General features: G+C 35.6%; 1 protein-coding gene and 1 long non-coding RNA gene across 3 annotated transcripts; one reads left to right on the plus strand and one right to left on the minus strand.

The window, feature by feature from the left end:
• The first annotated feature begins 369 nt into the window (after positions 1–369).
• Positions 370–17208, plus strand: LOC117793540. 2 transcript variants are annotated; one of them, XM_034633878.1, is made up of 6 exons: positions 370–447; positions 882–937; positions 2518–2949; positions 15843–15991; positions 16070–16150; positions 16208–17208. In XM_034633878.1, the coding sequence occupies exons 3-6, from the start codon at positions 2631–2633 to the stop codon at positions 16331–16333; spliced, it is 675 nt and encodes a 224-aa protein (XP_034489769.1). In that variant the 5' UTR covers positions 370–447; positions 882–937; positions 2518–2630; the 3' UTR covers positions 16334–17208. The 2 variants fall into 2 exon arrangements, with proteins under 2 accessions (XP_034489769.1, XP_034489770.1); XM_034633879.1 differs by lacking the exon at positions 882–937.
• LOC117793541 lies at positions 14277–14856 on the minus strand. Its single transcript, XR_004618287.1, has 3 exons — positions 14738–14856; positions 14625–14680; positions 14277–14574 (listed from the first exon to the last, which is right to left on the minus strand). It is a non-coding gene; the product is annotated as an uncharacterized LOC117793541 (long non-coding RNA).
• Positions 17209–20168: the final 2960 nt, after the last annotated feature.

A 20168-nucleotide genomic window follows, 5' to 3' on the forward strand; every position in this document is an offset into this window, starting at 1 on the left:
AAAATATAAAAATTTCAAATAAAAAATGTATTGCAGTTATTATATTCAGAGCTCTTCTTTGCATGTTTTTGATAAGCAATACATCAAATTAATACAATCTTAAATTAAATTATTTTTAATTAAAAAAAAAACCATAAAATTTAAATTTATATTCTGAGAAATTTAAGTAAAAATGCCAATTAAATAATGCATTGCAATTTGTATTTCAAAACTTGTAAATGAAAACGTTTAAGGTCCCTGGTATATTGTTGTGCTTGATGTTTGGCCGGAGCTTGCAACATGCTGCGTTGTGATTGATGCGCTTATAGCAAAAGTTCGAGTTGGCAGCGCCGTTGGCGCCGCAGTTTCAAGAGTTTCAAATTTCAGTTGACATTTGCAAACGCGACGCTGCAGTCGCTGGCGACGCTCGACTCGGCTCTCAGCTCTCTCTCTCTCGGATTCAGCTCGGTTCGTTGTGGGCGCTAAGTTAACATTTCGCAGCAGCAGCGCCGCAACAGCAGCAACAATAACAACAACAAAGAAAATCAAAAGGCAATTCGAAAAACAAAAAACCAACAAAAGTCGTTAAATAAACATAGTTATAGTTGTTGTTATTGTTGTTTTTGTTGCTGCTGCTGCTGCTTTAGCCGCGCTAACATTTTCGTCTCTCGCTCCACTTCATTCCACACGCCATTTTGTCGGCAACGTGCGTTGTGGGTCGTGTGTGTGGGTTGTGTGGATGATGGAGACGAAATTGCTGTTGTATGCGTGTGCGTGAACGTGCGTGTGTGCGTGTGTGTGTGTGTGTGAGAGTTTGTTTTGTTTTGTTTATATGTGAACTGTGTGTGCGTATGATCTCCATTTTGTTTTTGTTGTTTTGCTTGCTTTGTTGTTACTTAAAGTATTTTTAGTGCTCGCGTGCGAAATTCGGTGTCAAAGTTAAACATTTACGTGAGATGTAAGTAGAAGAAAGAGCCTTGAAATGTCCTAAAACAGGCCAAACACACAAAAGCAAAACAACAACAAGCAAGAAGACGGAAATATGAGAAAATCAATGCGCGTAAAAAGTGAACGTTGTGTGTCTGCGAGTATGTGTGTGTGCCAGTGTGTGCCAGTGTGTGTGTGTGTGTGTTTGAGCCAAAGAAAATCCATAAAACGCGCTGTGAAACTCGTCGCAGTCGAGCTATGCGAATAATTTATAAGATTGAAATTAAAGACACAAAAGACGCTTTCTATGTGTGTGTCTATCTGTGTGCCAGTCAGCCTGTGTGTGTATCTGCGTGTGTGTGTGTGTGTATATGTTTGTGTGTATGTCGCATGCCCAGAAAGCAACCGCAAAAAGCAAAAAGAAGATAGCAAATAGCGCACAAAATTATTTCTTGGCAACAGCCTCAACGCCAAATGCATGAGACACCCAAAATGCCGAAATGCCTTCAACCGCGCGCACTCTTCCTCCCTCCTCCCCCCATCCACCATTTGCCCCTTTTGGCCGTTGCAAAAATGTTGTAAACATGCGAGGCCGACGCCGACGGCGACAGTGACGCCGACGCCGAAGCCGACGCCGATGCCGACGCTTCAATGCCGACGGCAACATCAGTGGAACACAGAACAGCTGATCTGCCTCTGGGGCACATTGGCACATGCTACAAAATGCATGTAGCACACACACACACAAAAACACACACACAAACATGCTCATACACAGACACACACTGAAAGCGAGCGACTGAAAGAGTAAATGAAAGAGAGAGTTGAAAAATTGGCAATAAACTAACTGTCAACACACTGCAGCAAAACAACGTCTAAAAGCAACGAGTTAATAAATAACGAGTGCATTTCTAATGACGATCGACTCATTTTCTATAGAAATAAACTTGTCAAATTCCATGGGAATACGCAATTGACAATCTTCAATTAACGTACATATTTTATTAAAGCTTAAACAGACTTAAAGTGCTTTATCTAGGCTTATAAATAAGTACTTATTACGTATACGCACTGTACACATATCTTAATGTAGGTTTACATTAAGCATTTTTATACCTATTCACATCAACTTAGCATCGTTGGCATACTTAGTGCAGTCACTGTGTGCTGTTTACTACACTCAGCGAAAAAACCGTTGCTGACTTAGTACAAAAGTTAGCTTAAAACACAGAGTAATTTTTAAATAAAAATATTTTTAAATCAATTTTTTTATTTAACTCGAACTTCTAGATATTTTTTTGTTCAATATATTTATATAAGAACTTTATTTTTTTTTATTTTATATAGAGCTTGACAAAGAATTTTATTTAAATAATAATTTATTATTATTTATTTTAAGAATTTTTCTATGCAATCTAGTTTACTTTAAGTATAATAAAGTCAATGTAATGAAGTGATTTTATTGTAGAGAGGTTGGACTGCAGTTCCATTAACAACAATTATTTTAAGCTCATTCTTTTCGCCAAGTGTATACGAATTGAAGGCCAAGTGATAGCTAAGTGAACCCTGCCCTTATGCCAATCAACTTATCAATGTTTTTACTTTCTACAGCACAGCTACCCGCACAGTGTGACGAAAACAACGGCAGCCAGTGTAGGAGGTGGTTGTGAAGGAGCAGCAGTTGGAGGCAAGGCAGGCGCCAAGTTCAAAATCAACGCCTGACAATGACAAAGCGCTCCGTTGGGCGGCCTGCAACTGCAACAACGTGGCGCCCGCCAGCAGCACCAATCAAAACAACAGTAGCAGCAGCAACAGCAGCAACAGCAACAACAATAGCAACAGCAACTGCAACAACATCGCCAGCAATTACAACAACAATCAATGAGAGCAGCACGAGATGGCGACGTTGCCAGCGTCGAGGCTGCATAACAATGCGGATGAGCCGAGTGTCGTTGTATGCCTCGTTGCCGGCATGTGGCATGTGGCATGTGTCCTGGCTGCTGTTCGTCCTGTGTCTGCTCAGCTGCCTGTGCTGTTACACAGGTAATTACCAACACGCCACTTGCTTGACACTTGATTAGCATGACGTGTGCTATCGTCCCCTCTCTCCCCCTCTCCCACACACTCTCTCTCTCTCTCTTTCTTTGCTTGTATATCTCACTCTTTCGATTGTTGTTATAGTGCCATGGCTAACAGATCATCTGACACTTTGTGATTATCTGCTTACATGATTACATGCTTACATAATTCCCCATCAGATGCAGATCTTAATTTTAACGAATTCTAAATTTTGCTGACAATTACCAAACATTTCAAATACACAGCATTATAAAATACCTTTTCAAAATAAGCCTACCGACGGAAGTCGAACCTTATCCTGAGTATAAACAATCTATTTACAACGCTTTTCTTGACTTTTGTTTCCGGAATTTGCGAAATAAACTACTCACAATTAGATACGTTTAAATGGAATTTGTAAAACAAGTGCTCCATAAAATTATCGAATAATCAAATAATTTTAATATTTGAATTCATTATAAATATATTGGGGATCAACTTACTATCTTCTTAGTTGAGTTATCGATTAATCGAATGACTGCAACTAAAATTATTCAGTTAAAATATGTCTTATTTGTAATAATTTTATTCATTTGAGTCTATCCAACATATATTAAGTAGAATTTACAAATAGTTCAAGTTCTTTGGAAGAGTAATCGAGCAATTATATTTTTATTGAGGTTATTTAAACAAATCGTGCGATTTACTTGCCAAAAATTGTAACGAAAATTAAAAGTAAATCTTAAAAGTCCTATAAGTCAGCTATCTAACTGAGACATTATTGTCAAAATTAGAATCTACGATGAATTAAATGAAGAAACCATTGGTCTAAAATCAATATCGAGCTGCCTTTTTTTAAGGAGAAGTTATACATACAGTACGTTCTATATATTTGGGTACTTGTTTGTTAGGTGGAACTTTCCTCAAAAAAAAAAAAAAATAAATAGTTCCCGATTTATGATAAGTTAAGAGATAAGAATTCTTTGGATCTTACAAGTAGAACGACAGTAATAGCTTAGTTTTACTTTTTTTTTTTTTTTTTTTTTTTTTATTATTATTAAGTGTAGAACCTGTACAGCATAAAATGTACCTTAACAACACATGGATGGAACATTAAAAAATAGACCAAACCTCATAGTTCAGTATGAGGATTCTTTATATAAGTAGGATATATTTTACCGTTGTTCAAATGTCTTGGCAAAGCCTTGCCGTTTAAGACGCCTTAAAGGTCGAGCAGGCAGTAGTCGTCTGGCAAGTAGGCTGCGGTGTCTCAACAATCTGTCATTGTATCGACTTGTGTGCCTTCCAATCTGCTCTTCCACAGTATGCAGATTGAGGTCTCTATGGAGTGTGGTACCGCGCACGTACCAGGGACAGTCTGTTATGTTGCGTAGTATCCGATTCTGCAGTACCTGGATACGCTTATAATTAGATTTGGCTGCGATTCCCCAAATCTGTATTCCATAGAGCCATATTGGCAGAATGCAATGGACATACACCGCCCTCTTACATCTAAGCGGCAGGGTGCTCTTTCTACTGACAAGCCAACGCAGTTGCTGGGTCCTCTGGTTACATTTTTTTACCGTGGCCTTAAGATGTGGCCCAAAGGTAAGGCGCTTGTCCAACGTAATGCCAAGATATTTCGCTTGCGACGGCTGGTCCAGGGTAACTCCTTCTAGCTGGATTTCTAGAACGCTTCTAAACGTTTTGAGTGTAAAGCAGGGGTTTGTTGTTTTCAGCGGATTGATCTTCAGGTTCCACCGTTTGCACCAGGCTGCAAGAGTATTAAGATACTCCTGTAGTCCATTAGCTGCTTCTCTATGACAGCTGGAATTATAGATGACTGCGATGTCATCTGCATAGGTCGCAATAAGTGCCTTGGAAGGAGCAACCATATGTTGATGGTTGGGGCTGGGTATATCGGCAGTATACAGCGAATAAAGCAGCGGTCCAAGAACACTGCCCTGTGGGACTCCTGCTCTCATTAGGTAGTTGTTAGAGTATGTGTCCCTTACCGTGACCTTAAATTCTCGTCCTTCGAGATATGACCTTAAAAGACCATAATAGGGTGCGGGTAGTAGATTTTTAATTTTGCACAATAGGCCATCATGCCACACCTTATCGAAGGCTTGCTGCATATCAATGAAGACTGCGTTGGAGTACTCCAGGTCGTCAAAGGCTTGTAAGATGTGCTTTACCAATCTGTGGACTTGTTCAACAGTGCCGTGTCCCTCTCGAAAGCCGAATTGATGATCAGGCAAGATACTGCTTTGTCTCATAATGACTGTGATTCGATTGGCAATGAGTCTCTCCCACAATTTAGAAAGTGAGGGTAGGAGACTTATTGGACGATATGACTCAGGATCATTCTCTGGTTTTCCTGGTTTGTGGATCATCAGAATCGCAGCTAATTTCCATTGTTTTGGGAACACTTGCACCCTTAAAATAGCATTGAAAATCAATGCTATGTATAGTATCGCTCTAATAGGCAAGGCCTTTAACGTAGTGTTGCAAATCCTGTCAATACCCGGAGCTTTATTCTTCGGCAATAACTGTATGACTTCAGATATTTCCTCAATCCTTATATGCTTAATAGGCAATGACATCTGCAATGGAGTTTGCAAATTATGTTGAGTCTCTCCTTTTTGCTCTGTCGAAGCAAAGTCAAAAGGAGTAAAGCGATCTTCTAAATGAAGACCGAAAGCATTGGCCTGCTCCAATTCATTTTTTGCAAGTTCACCATTAGGACATCTGACAGGAACTTGTCCTTAGTTTTACTATAATTAAATAAATACAAGCCCCTAAAAGCACGCAGTAGTTTAAATCAAGGCTGCTTTGAATAAAGGTTCGATTCGGCGCGAACCGGTTAATGTGCTCCCTGAGGTTTTGGTTCGAACCGTGGTTCAATTCAATGCAAATATATATTTTTATTGATTGAATTTTTTCTTGACCAATTAAATTTTGAAAATAAAAAAATACGAATATTTCTAATTATCTTAATTTATTTGAAGATTTTAATATGACGTTTTTTTTATCCGAAGTCTCAAATAGTTAAGTAATATTAGAAAAGCACAAAATGTATGAAATTATTTTCTATTCGAACCGAACCCTGTAATAAGGAAAGTGGTTCGGTTTAGGTTCGGGTTCGCAGAGTAAATAATTTCAGGCTGCTTAAAAACCCGAACCGAACCGATTCAGAACCGGTTTGCAGCCTTAGTTTAAATTTTGTTGGAACAAACAGACAGTTAACTGCAGTTACCCATATAAAATACACGTATAACTTCTCCTTAAAAAGTGAAAGCTCGATATTGATTTTGGACCCATGGTTTCTTGGGCAGATCTTCTTAGAATTACGATTTAGATAAACGCTTTGTCGTGAAAGAAATTGACTCACTCTAATGTATAATACTACTCATTCAGAGGCCGCAAGTCAAATAATAAATAATGCCCAAAACAATTGGTCGAGAAATATGAAAAAGGCATTAAGAGTATGTCGAGCAGCGAGGGAGGGAAGAGGAAATCGGGGCCTTTACCAGGACACCAATAAAGGATAGCCTTGACTTTGCACATGCAAAGTCGGCATTGGTTCGTTGGGTTCGGGTTTGGGTTGAGTTTGGGTTTTGGTTGCCATGTCGCCATGCCCATGCCCCAGGCACCTGGAGGCAGTTATATTTCCAGTTCCAGTTGCTGTTGCAAACAGAAGGCGTGCCACATCAAGACCACAACACTTACATTTTTGCACTTTTGCAACAGCAACAACATTGAACTTGCAAACTGCCAACAAATTTTGTTGCACCAACAACAACAACAACAACAACATTCATTGAAATTATGCCATATTTTGCGGGCCGTAAAAAGAACCATAAAAACTTTTCATTAGAGAATCGAACAGATAAACTTTACAGATGACAACTTCTCACTGAATATACTCTCAAAAAAAAAATTGTTGAAATTTATCATAAGCTTTTAACTCAGATATTTTAAATTTTTTATATATATATTCAAATATAATTTCACATCTGTAATAAGCTTAAAAAATAATAAAAGCCTTACAAGCAACAAATTTTTTTGAAAAATAACAGGAGCTCCAAATAAGCTAACTATATTAAAAGTTTTTATTTATTGTAGTTATTTATCAAATTTTTGAATTGGTATTAATGAATGAATTAGAAATTTCTTGCTGATTGAGAGCCTTTTTTTTAATAAAAATCAACCTAGTACGTCTTTTAAAAGCACGTTAAAAATCTATATTCATCGTACGATAAACTTTTTGTAATAACGTGCAAAATTATTTTGTTTTGTATTTATTTTCTAGAAACAGATTATTACAATTAAAATGAAAATTGGAAAAATGTCTTCAAATTAAAAATTTTTTTTTAATTAAAGCTAAATGAAAAAATGAATTAAAACTAAAAAAAAAAACAAAAATTGTATGCATTAAAAAGAATTAAATGATCCAACAATTGTTGCATGGATTGGGGAAAACTCAGAAAATCCCAAGCAGAACAATTGGCGTTAGTTTTGGCATTAGAAATAGTATGAATATTAGACTAGGTATAAGTATTCGGTATGGGTTTGTACTAGGTGGTATAATAAGTATTTAGTATTAATAAGAGGTCAGGCATTTCTTGAAAGGTATCTGGATAATAACAGTTTCAAGGAAGCTACACTGCCAAAAAAAATAGTATGTACACGTTTTTCATGGTTAGCAGTTTCCTGCTGAAAAGTTGTAATTTAAATAATTTATTGGCCAAAGAAAGAGTATTCAAAATGCGAGTTGACACCTAATAATTTTGTCAGCTTCTTCTGTTGTTATTGACGCATTAAACTTTTTGGCAAACTATTCGGTTGCATGGCATAACGAGTCACAGCTCCCACGAGACTGCTGCTCTCGATCTTATTTTTTTCTATCCCATTTTATTTCGATTCGATTCGTTTCGTTTTCTTATAAAGACTTGACTTCCGCTTTTGCAGTTAGTTGTTGGAAGCAGCTTGAGCTGCTTAATGCCAAGTTTTATTACCCAGTTAGACGCAATTGAGTTATTGACCAGAATATTGCTCAACAACGATGTCAAGGCATTGAGGTCGAATTGTCTTATAGGCAATTCAGCTTGTCACTTATGTCCGCTTATGGCTAACTACTCGTACATAGTACAAACATAATTAGTTGGATTTAAGCCAACATTTAAATGCATTTTACATGAAATCTGCTCACAGCAAACACAACAACACAAACAGACTGGCGACAGAAGGCGGACAACAACACGTCGAGACAATGTCGAATCATTATGGATCGATAGTTGGGCCAGCAACGAGTACAACAGCTAATTATACAGGCAAACAGTCAACGAGCCAAATGACTTAAACACACACACACACACACACACACACACACACACACTTACATCTTAAGCACTCACACTAATTTTAAATGGCCATTGGCAACGATAATTGCGTTGATAGACGGCCAATCAAATCCTTTTCACAGCATGTGCATTCTCCCATGCAAAATGCAAGCGGTTGTGTCAGTCGAAACTGAGTGTGTGTGTGTGTATGTGTGTGTGTGGGTGTATTGGCGAGTGTGCCTATTCACAGCTACTCATTAGCAGCATATTGCTTAAGTGTGACGTCAGAGTGACCAAGAGATGCAAACAACAAGTGGGAGGCCACAGGCGGGCACGCTCGACAGTAGGATACCCTGTGCCCAGGTACTCTGTACTAAAAGTTGATTTTCGACCGATTGTTGCTATGGCAGTTATATGATATAGATGACCGATCTGTACCAAATTTGGTCAGGATGAATAACAGCAACTTAAATGCATATTCTATGAGTTTGGTTCGGATATCTAAAAAAACAAACAGCTTGTTTATACTAAAACTTGATTTTCGACTGCGCGTCTCTATGGCAGCTATATGATATAGTGGTCCGATTTGAACCAAAGTTGGTTAGGATGTATAATACCAGCCCAGATGTATATTGTGTCATATTGGTCGAGATATCTCAAAAAACCAAGATGTTTTTCATATTAATATACTCATACTTAATTTTCGATCTATCGTTATTATGGCCGCTATATGATATAGAGATCCGATCCATAAAAACAAACTTGATCTGCGTATGGTATCCAAAAACCTACATACCAAGTTTGAAGTCTCTAGCTCTTATGGTCTCTGAGATCGACGCGTTCAAACAGACGGACGGACAGACGGTTGATCCTGATTAAGAATATGTATGTTTTTGGGTTCTGTAACGCCCCCTTCTGCCTGTTACATACATTCTGTCAAACACATTATACCGTTTTAAGACAATTGTCAATCGGCTCAGGGAATAAAAAAAACCAAAGGCCTTCATTCAAGACATTTTATGGGGCATAACGAGATGGGCACAACGAATGGCATATAACGAATAGTTGGGAGTATAACAAAGCGCAAAATACAGCCATTATTTAATACAAGAGTAAATATCGCTAAAATACGAGTAATGGATATCGGGAAGCACATAGCGAGTAGCGTATAGCGAGTAGCGTATAGCGAGTAGCGTATAGCGAGTAGCGTATAGCGAGTAGCGTATAGCGAGTAGCGTATAGCGAGTAGCGTATAGCGAGTAGCGTATAGCGAGTAGCGTATAGCGAGTAGCGTATAGCGAGTAGCGTATAGCGAGTAGCGTAGCGAGTGGCGATATGGCGAGTAGCGTATAGCGAGTAGCGCTATGAAGTGCGATATAGCGAGTGGCGATATGTGAAGCGATATGGAGTGGCGTATAGCGAGCGTATATGAGTAGCGTATGCGAGTGGCGTATAGCGAGTAGCGTATGTGAGTGGCGATATAGCGAGTAGCGTATAGCGAGTAGCGTATAGCGAGTAGCGTATAGCGAGTAGCGTATAGCGAGTAGCGTATAGCGAGTAGCGTATAACGAGTAGCATTTAGCGAGTAGAAAGAATATATAGGAAGTATCATAAGCCAAGTAACATAGCTACAAACAATTAAAGCCGCTTAATACGCTAGCAAAGTATCGAGTCTACCGTGATTATATCACGGTATATGGTCACATCTCGCGGCCGCTCTTCCGACAGGCCCTTCACACATTGCAATACGGCGCATACGACACGTTGACAGCAGAGCGAGAGCGAGAGAGAGTGAGAGAGAAGAAGACAAAGACGAAGACGAGAGGGACTAGAGGAAGGGAAAGAAACAGTGTAGGAAATTTGCATTGCATACGAGTAGGCGCACGTTTCACTAATTGCATTGCGCACAAAACTCAAAATGGTTTTATAATCTTTGCTTCCGTTAACAATTCACCGACAACGACGACAAAAATAAATAATAAAACAACAGCAAAGGCATCGAGAAGGTTTCCTTTTGCTTGCCACAACTATGTTCCGAAACACAGACCCACACAAAGAAAATCTCATTAGTGACTGCCGATGATTACCAACACAAGCACGTATAGTACACACACACACACACAAGCACACGAACAGTGGCTCTAAGAACCAGGTACAAGATGAAATGTTGATGGCTGCACTCAGTCAACGTCGCCGCCATGACACTGCCTGACACGCCTCCATTCCCGCCCACAACACTTTGCACTTGGCATTGCGTGTGTAATTGTGTTTGTGTGTGAGTATTTCTTATTTATATGCCACAGAATTGTAACCATAAATGAACTATTTAGAAATATTTAACTTTGTTGCCGACTATTTTGATGGGCAATTGCGCAGATTGCTGTTGAAATAAAAATTAAAAGTGGCAAAGTAATTGCATTCAAATTGAAATTGAAATTGTCACGCACTCTACACACGATAATTATTGAAATCAAGTAGCTTAATCAGTTAATAGAACAAACGAAAGTTTATTACGCTCAGCTTATCAAATGCCCAATTTAATTGCAACTAATTTGAAATCGAATAATAAATATTTACTTCAATTCAAACTAAGAGAAACTTGATTGCATAGCTTGCAGCCATTGAATATGCAAAAACTTAATTGAACCCAGCTAATTAAAAGCTTAACTTAATCTGATTAAAGCATCGAAATTGATATTAGTTATGATTATTATTTTAATGAAAATACTTTAGAGAAATACCTCATGACTTTACTTTACTTTTTCTTTAATTGATACTTTAAACTTTTAAATCTATAAATGTAAAATTTAATGTCAAATTTAAATAGTAATCAAAAATTAAATATATTTACATTTTATAAAATTGCTTTTATTTAGTAAACAAATCAGAATAAGGCAGAAAAAAAAATAAGCAAGCTACACTTGATTGAGAATATGTTCAATTGCTTTTTTTAATAGTATTTTAGTATGCTTGATTAAAATGCGTACTCTCGTATATGTAGTTATTAAATTAATTAATCAAATACATTTATTAAAAATCAATAAAAAAAAAATGCCACATATAGAGATTAAAATTTAATTTGAAATCAAAGGCAAACTCTGGCACTTGAAATAAGTCACTTGATAAAAGACAATAATTCAAGTTCATATGGAATATATATTTATAAATTAAAATATATTAATAAATTTGATAGAATACAATTTATGTCAAACTTCGTGGAGACATATTTTGAAGAGGTGAATTAACCCTTCAATTATATTTCTTATAGAATCCAAAATATTAAAAATGTAAAGCATTTAAATGCATAAAGAAAACTCGTTAAAAAGCTGTCAGTTATGAGAATGGGAAAATTGATTTTCTTTGAATATAGAAATAGAATACTGGACCCCATACTTAATCAGATTTACGCTTGGCAATTTGGCCCAAAAGGGGAGATGGAGGTCAGCAGGTGCTGTTTAGGTTCGTGGAGGTCACCAGCTAAATGTCATAACAAAAGCTATTTATAAGTGAACCGCATGGTTGCACATAAACGTATCGTATCTCGCAGCTGCCTTCATTCCTCTTCTCTACTCCATCGCTGGCTGAGTCCAAGTCCGAGTTCAAATCCGAGTGCAGGTCCTAGAGGGTCAGATGGGGGTGCAGGGGCAGGGGCAGGGGCAGAGGCTGGTGCAGGTGGTGCAGGCAGCCAAACGGCGGCTCACGCAAGCCAACGGGCATTAAAAAGTAATAAGCATAATTGTGAAATGTCGCCATAAAAACAGAAGAACAGCCATGAAATCCAGACAGAGACAGACCAACAGACAGACAAAGCGGGCGAGTGTGAGTGTGAGTGAGAGTGAGGAAGATATATGTATGTAGCGTGACGTATACGACACGTTGGTCCAACTTTGACCCAGGACAGGCCAAGTTGTTTGGTCGACAGCTGGCGCAAAAGTCGAGCTCTTGTTTTTAATTATTCAGCGATCTCAAAAGCGCTTCACAACTCAGACGCTGACAGTGACGTCGACAGCGGCAGTGGCAGAGGCAGAGGCTGTGACGTTGGCAGAGACAGCACATAAACGAAGGCAAGCAAACAAACAAACAAACAAAAGGAAAGGGAAAACAAAAACGCACAAACAACTGCAACGAATTGCAGCAGTGGACCAAATGTCACCCCTGCCACTTCCACTTAAACTTCCACTCTTGCTTCCCCATCCACTTCCACTTCCTCTACCCATTTCCTCATCGTTGTCGCTTCTCCACACCTTGAACACTCTGTGCCAATTGTCCCTTTTGGCAGCTGAAAGTTTTGCGGCACTTTCACCGCCGCATGACGCGTCAGTGGTTCGGCAAGTCCGTTCAGCCGCCCGGAAGTTGCTTACAACTTCGAACCGTGTTTCAAGTGTCCCGCGACTGCCACAGCAACCGTCACTGTAACTGTAAATGCCCTCGACTGTGTGGTTGGATGCGGCGACAAAGGGGAAGTGGTAGGTTGAGTAGGTCGCGACAGCTCACACAAATTGTCTACGTCACGCGGTCTCAGCTGCAAGTGCAACTCATACCTGCCCCATGTTGCAAGTTGCATGTTGCATGTTGCATTCAAAAAGCTCTCCCGACGAAAAGCTCATTGCAACGAACCTGCGGCAAGCATCCAACATGTCCTTAGCTGCAATGCAACACAAGACAATCGAACCTAATCGAAGGTTTGCTTGAAAATCAGTCTCAACTAATATGGGAAACCAGCGAGTAAATCCTCAACGAGTAGCGCCACAAAGTTAACCTATTGAAGATCTAGTAGTCTATTAACTCATATGGGAAACCAGCGAGTAAATCCTCAACGAGTAGAGCCACAAAGTTAACCTATTGAAAATCTACTAGTCTATTAACTAATATGGAAAACCAGCGAGTAAATCCTCAAGGAGTAGAGCCACATAGTTAACCTATTGAAAATCTAGTAGTCTATTAACTAATATGGGAAACCAGCGAGTAAATCCTCAACGAGTAGAGCCACAAAGCTAACCTATTTAAAATCTAGTAGTATATTAACAAGTCTTAACTAATATCAGAAACCAGCGAGCAAATCCTTACCGAGTAGAGCCACAAATATAAACTATTGAAAATTTAATAGTCTATTAACGAGTGACTGATGCTTGAAGAACAGTCTTCACCAATATGAGAAACGAGCGAGAGGAATAATAACGAGTAGAGCAATTTCATGTAAAGTCAATCTAATGAAAATCTATTTGTCTATTAATTTGTGATTGATGTTTAAAGAGCATTCTTTAATAACACGAGAAATTAGAGAGATTAACAATGACGAGTAGAGAAATAACGAGCAGAAAAAGAACGAATAAAGTCAATCTATTAAAATACTATAGGTCTCTTAATTTGTAATTGTTGCTTGAATAACAGTCTCAACTGACATGAGAAAGGAGCGAGAAGAACAATAAGAAGTAGAGAAATAACAGACAGATAAAAAACAAATAAAGTCAATCTATTTAAATACTATAAGTCTCTTAATTTGTGATTGTTGCTTGAAGAACAGTCTTAACTGACAAGGAGCGAGAAAATAGTAGTAGTAGTAGAAGAGAAATAACGAGCAGTAAAATTACTAGTAAAGTCAATCTATTGAAATACTACAAATCTATTAATTTGTAATTAATGCTAAAAGAGCAGTCTTAATTAACATAAGAAACGAGCGAGAAGAGGAATAACGAGTAAAACAATACCGAGTAGTCAACATATTAAAAACTATTTTTATATAAATCTGTTATTGATGTTTAAGAAATGTATATAAATTAAAATGTATAAGAAAAGAGAGAGCTAGTGTAGTGCTAATGGGAATCTATACCTATATGTAGAGCTACAATGGCGAGTGGTGAGTCTATAAGTATTGGGTGGGTAAAGTGGGAAATACTGTTTCGAATTTTTTTATTTTTCATAAAATTGTAAAACTGCCAGATGCATTAAATAACCAAGGGTTCCGTCTGATGTAATTTACATTTAATTAATTATTCAGTACACAATCCAAAGATTTAAGTGTTTGCTTCTCAAAATGCTCCAACTGTCGCGATGCGTACGCTATAAGCCAAGTGATCAAATTGCTGGCTCAAGTTTGACAAAATCTTCGGCTATATTATTTTTTCTATCAATCGCTACTTGTAGACACCTTCAGTATTCCTTTACAGATGCCAGAGTTCTTCAGCATGTTCATTGGTCTTTCCATAACAAACTCTTAAGTGCTTGCACCCCGTGCAAGTCCTTTGTTTCTTATGTTAATTGAATGCTACTTCGATAGGTTAGTCATCGGCTGTCTATAAGTTAGAAGAAACTCACCTGTCATTTTATGAAAACAAGGTTTTCCAGATTGTGAGGAGTTGCCACATCGTGCGCTAATTAAACAGAAAGATGAGTTTTGCATAACGTTATTTCGACTTTTTAGAACTTACCCAAAGACATCTAATATTATCAAAGATTATTTCAAACTCTAAACAGCATTTAAATCGCGTTTCCATATGGAGCACGAATCGCAACAACTGCAGCATTTTGAGACCCAAGCACAAAATTCTCACAATTCTCTAGGACAATATCAGCTTAAATTTAATCTGAATTAAAAAAACCAATTTTCCAAAAATTACACAATTTTCGACTTTAGTTAAATAAAACGTTTTATACTCACATAAAAGAATATAAGCATATAATTTAACATAATAATTAGTTTCATTCATTTGTAGAATATTACTTTTTGCGACAGATGTATTCAGCTCGATACTAAAATAATGACTGAATAATATATTCTGGCAGTAATATTTCTAATGTCTATCTGGGACAACGCCTACTGGGACACATTTAAAAGTGCAGACACTTTCCGATATGCGCTGATTATTCTCAGTGTCAGGGACCGTAACAGCTATAATTTTTAAAATGAAAATTATTAAATAAAATTGTAAAATTGTAAAATTGTAAAAAATTATTTGCTGAATTTTATTAAAATGTTGAAAAATAACTATTAATTTTAAAAATTAAAAATAATAATTAACTCGAATTTTTATAAAAAAAAAAGTTATTATTTATTTCAATTTTTATTATGAACATCAAAAATAAACATTATTTGTCAATGTCTATTATAAAAATTGAAAGATAAAATTGAATGTAAATATCCTTTGAACCAAGTGGCGTATTACCAAAATCTAAAAATATTTATGATGTGTGACTCAATAATTTCATATAATACATTACACGACCTTAAACGAACGTATATTAAGAATATTTAAGGTGTTAATATTTACACTGGTATTTTATTCTTCAATTTTTATAATAGAAACTGACAAATAATATTTATTATTGATTTTTATAATAAAAATTGAAATTAATAATTATTTTTAATTTCTTATCATTCCGAAAATTTTATTATAATGCTATACTTTTTGAAAAATTTCTTCTCTCTGTCTCTCCCTAAAGCTTTTCCCTCTCTATTTAGTAAATATTATTTACTACTTTTTCTTACTCACTTTTATTCTCTATCTTACATTCGATCTTTTCCAACTTTTGCAGTTGCTCTGGAGGAAGATTGCGTGGACTTTCAGGGGAACAAGGTGAACCATGGCATGCTCTATGTGCCCGGACCAGGAGTTTGTAGTCTATGCGTTTGCTATCATTCCGAGCCGCTTTGGTGCAAGGCCATTTACTGTGATCCGCCCTACGTAAGACAAACTCATTAAATTTTTTCACAACTCACCCATTAACATTATTGACTTATCTTTCGCAAATTATTTTCATAGTTCTGTAAAAACTTCAGAGTGGGCGAACGTTGCTGCGAATTCGAGTGTCTGGATCCGCCCGGTGAGGATAAGCTTTATCAGGTATGAGAAGATGTAAATGACAAAAAGATTTCTTAAACTTATGATCATTTCATTTAGGAGCGCATGCGTAAACGTGCCGAGATTCTGGCCGGAAACAGCACCGCCTCCAATGTGAAGGTGGCGCCTCTGGCTGTCTCCACCATAATGCTCAGTTTTCTGGGCAACGGTTTTCTCAATTTATAACTTGAAGTGAAATAGCAAGAGCAATGCTGTTTAGCCATAAGTTGTGGTTTGCCCAGATCTTAAGTAGATAGTGGGAAGGTTCGTTTTTGTCAACTGTCCCCCAAAGCCGGACCCTAAGCGATACTTATTACAATGTAATAAACTCCAGCTAACAAATTTATATACACTTAGGTGCATTCAAATCACATTAACAACAAAAAGTTTATACTATAAAATTATGAATAACTAAAGAAAACGAAAATTTGGAGTACTACAGAACTATACGTAGGTTTTCAACTTATACTTATGTCTGTACTATATCCCTAGTCTTATGTAGGTACAATAATACAAGAGTAATTACAAAAAAAAAGAAGAAAACAAGCAGAACAACAGATACAAACATCAATGCCAAGTGAAATCGATTATCGTTATCGCTACCATCGCGTTCGTTATCGAAATTACACTCATTAAGCAAACATAAATGACAGTCTTTAATTAGCTCCTAAGTCTAAATAGTGTATAGACAACCTGTACATACGCATATAGCTGCCTAGCTCTATATAAATATGTATATTGGGTCAAAAACTTGTTGATTAGTCTTTAGCTAAATGATATTATGTATGGCATATCGATAGATCGTTATATCGATCGGTCGGTCGTATATAGCATATGATATGATAGGTTCGGTGTTTGCACTTAGGAAATCTTTTTTATAATATCTCAGACATTAACACACAAATCACGAATTACTCGATCTTATACATAACATTTTACAATCTCAAGATCCTCACCTAGTGAACAGTATTTTTGTATCCTCACGTATAGATATGGCAATGGAACTTGTTCCGAGTTGCAGTTTCGAAGCAATTTCACTCAAATCTGAAATCAAAAAAAAATACGAATATATAATCAGACATGCCGAAGCTCAAATACCCTTGCAGTATGTTCCTACATCAGCTGGAAAAAATTTTATTATATAGGTTTGATTTTTTTTTAATCTTTCTCTGGATGTAGCCCTTCACAACTACATACTTTATTTCCTCAATAATTGCGTTTCATTGCTAAGGAACCTTTCCTTATACAAAATCTGTGGATGTTGATATACATATAATTATTATTTACCGGATTTTTTTCAAACGAAATATCAATATCTATAATACGATGTTTATTCAACAACCCTAACAAAAATTCAGATTTCACTCGATTGTTCAATATAAATATTTATGTTATAGTGGTCCTTTTTTCACAAAAACTTCGATTTTCGAAACTAAAATGCAAAATTTTTACAAATATAATATGGAATTTTTAAGAAAAACCCAATTCTCTGTCCATTTTTAATTTTATTTTACCTAGAAGTTGTGTCAAAAATTTTATTAAATTCATGACAAGGCACAGTTGTTGAAAATTGACGTGAAAGTGGAAATCAGAATTCATAATATGAATCCTTTAATTGCAATTACACTGTAGTAAATTACACATATCATAAGAGACACACACTTACATACACACTCATACACACAATAACACTGTAGAGATTGAATAAAACAAATATAAAATAATATAAATATATATACAATATATAATCGTATATATTTTGCATTGGTGCTAATTTTATTGTAGGCTAAATAAAATCCTCACATGTACGATCCACTCACATAAATACACAGTCACCCCCACCCACACACACACACACATACACACACATACACATAGAAGCACACCCTCATTAACACGCGTCGTCTATCATAATCTAATGCATTTGATTCCAAATCAAAGCCCATATCAAGTGGCGAATCAAGTATGGAGAGTGTCGAAATATATATAAAAATATATGTAATACCCAAACTAATAGTAAAAAAATTCCCAAAAAAAAATTATTTAATTTGCTTGCCAATAAAAATGTAAACCACATAAATGAAAACAAGATGAATTGTGAAATGGAAAAGATAACATAATCAAAAGTTTAAAATGAAATTCTAGTTAACAATTTTAAAGCTAATTCCGATTTTGGTTTTGTTATCCTCGATTAATCAATAACTGCATAGCTAGACCTTAAGACTTAAGTACTTAAATACGCTATAACCGTCTCTTTCGATATACCCAGATACCAGACAACATATATATATATATATATATATATAGATATATATATTTAATTAATAGGCATATTGCAGGACCAGCAAAGCAAACATTCAATAAGCCCAAAAATCTCAATGAATAAAATATTGATTATTATGAATCATAATCAAATGGAATGACACCAAATACTCGTACAGTAAATACCACAACTAATGGAAATAGATGTGTACATAAGGAGTACGGCTGTGACAATTTATTGTTTGCTTCAAACGCATTAAACACAACTGTAAATACGAAATAATTTATAATAATATGATCTATGGGAATCTCTATATAAAAAATGCAATATTTAAAAAATGAGTCTCAAGCCTAATAAAACAATTAACTGTTACAAGCTTTCTTTACAATATAAAGTAACCTAAAGAAAGAATAAAAGAACATTTTTATGAGTTTCGGCCAGCCGAAATTAGTATGCTCTTGCAGGAAATCCGAAGATCAATATAGATTATCGTCAAATTTTTAATGTCATGGAAATATTTAATTTAGTTCTTCTTTTTAGTGAAAAAAATGTTTTCGTAATAATTAAGTTACTTTAATTTAAAACAGCTTACAATTAATTAAAGGATTGTAAAAAATATTCTGTATTAATAATTTTCGGCTAACTTATTATTAAAGTAAATCATTCGATATAAGATTGCCTTAACATAAGATCTGTCGCCTGCAAGTGTGTTACGAATGGGGAAAATAAAACAATAAACAATGATCTAAACTGAATGTACAATTCGAATGCCACAATATCTGACCAATATGCAAACGTATATAGTATATTTATGCATAAAGAAACCAACTCATAAGAACTCATAAATTAAATGTATTTTTAAGGCAACAGTATGACAAATTTTAATAGAATCCAAACCTAATATGCAAACATAAAACGCTTTAAAATTCTAAACAAAAATACTTAAAAAATACTATATAAAAGAAAATAGAAAATCAATTTCAATTTATAGACTTAATAACAAACGCAAATTGGCTTTAATTGACAGTTAAAAATAATAATCATAATTAATATAAAAATATATATAAAACACGACGAATATAAGGTGAGAGAAATCATTAAAATAATATAATATTTCAACATTTACCTTGACGATGTCACGTCACGCTCATTTCTAAAATGATACGAGTCGGTATTTTATAGATTTTCCGTTTTTAGATAGGCCCACGACATATTGGGTATAAGTTTTCAATAATATGATCTATTTACATGATCCAAAACCCGTCTAACGCTTTTGCCACTAAAAACCTTTATAATAATTTTTTATAAGCACTAAGACCTAGAGTGCATATGCTAATCCAATGGTCATTACCTATTACCTATTCTGTGTAAAAAAAAAAAAACAAGAAAAACTTAATCTAAATCAAATGATTTAATCTTGTATTAGTTGTAATTATTTTGTTTAAGCTAAAACACATAAAAACCCTTCAAAACTTATAGAAATTACTTGCATAATGATAATAATTATAATAATAATAATAATGATAATAACAACTAGAAGAAGATAAAGACGAAGTAAAACACTTTAAGAAATGTCATTAAAACAATCCCGCATTGAATTTATTATAATTATGATCATTTATCAAGAAGATTTCAAATCATCTATGCATATAATTCAAAAATATTTAAAGTACCAGAGAATTTTAACAAAAATAAAAAATATTTTCACAATAGCTTAACAACAACCCTGATTTTTTTATAACATGGGAAACCTTTTAT

Source organism: Drosophila innubila, chromosome X, assembly GCF_004354385.1.
Source record: "Drosophila innubila isolate TH190305 chromosome X, UK_Dinn_1.0, whole genome shotgun sequence".
Lineage (NCBI taxonomy): Eukaryota > Metazoa > Arthropoda > Insecta > Diptera > Drosophilidae > Drosophila > Drosophila innubila.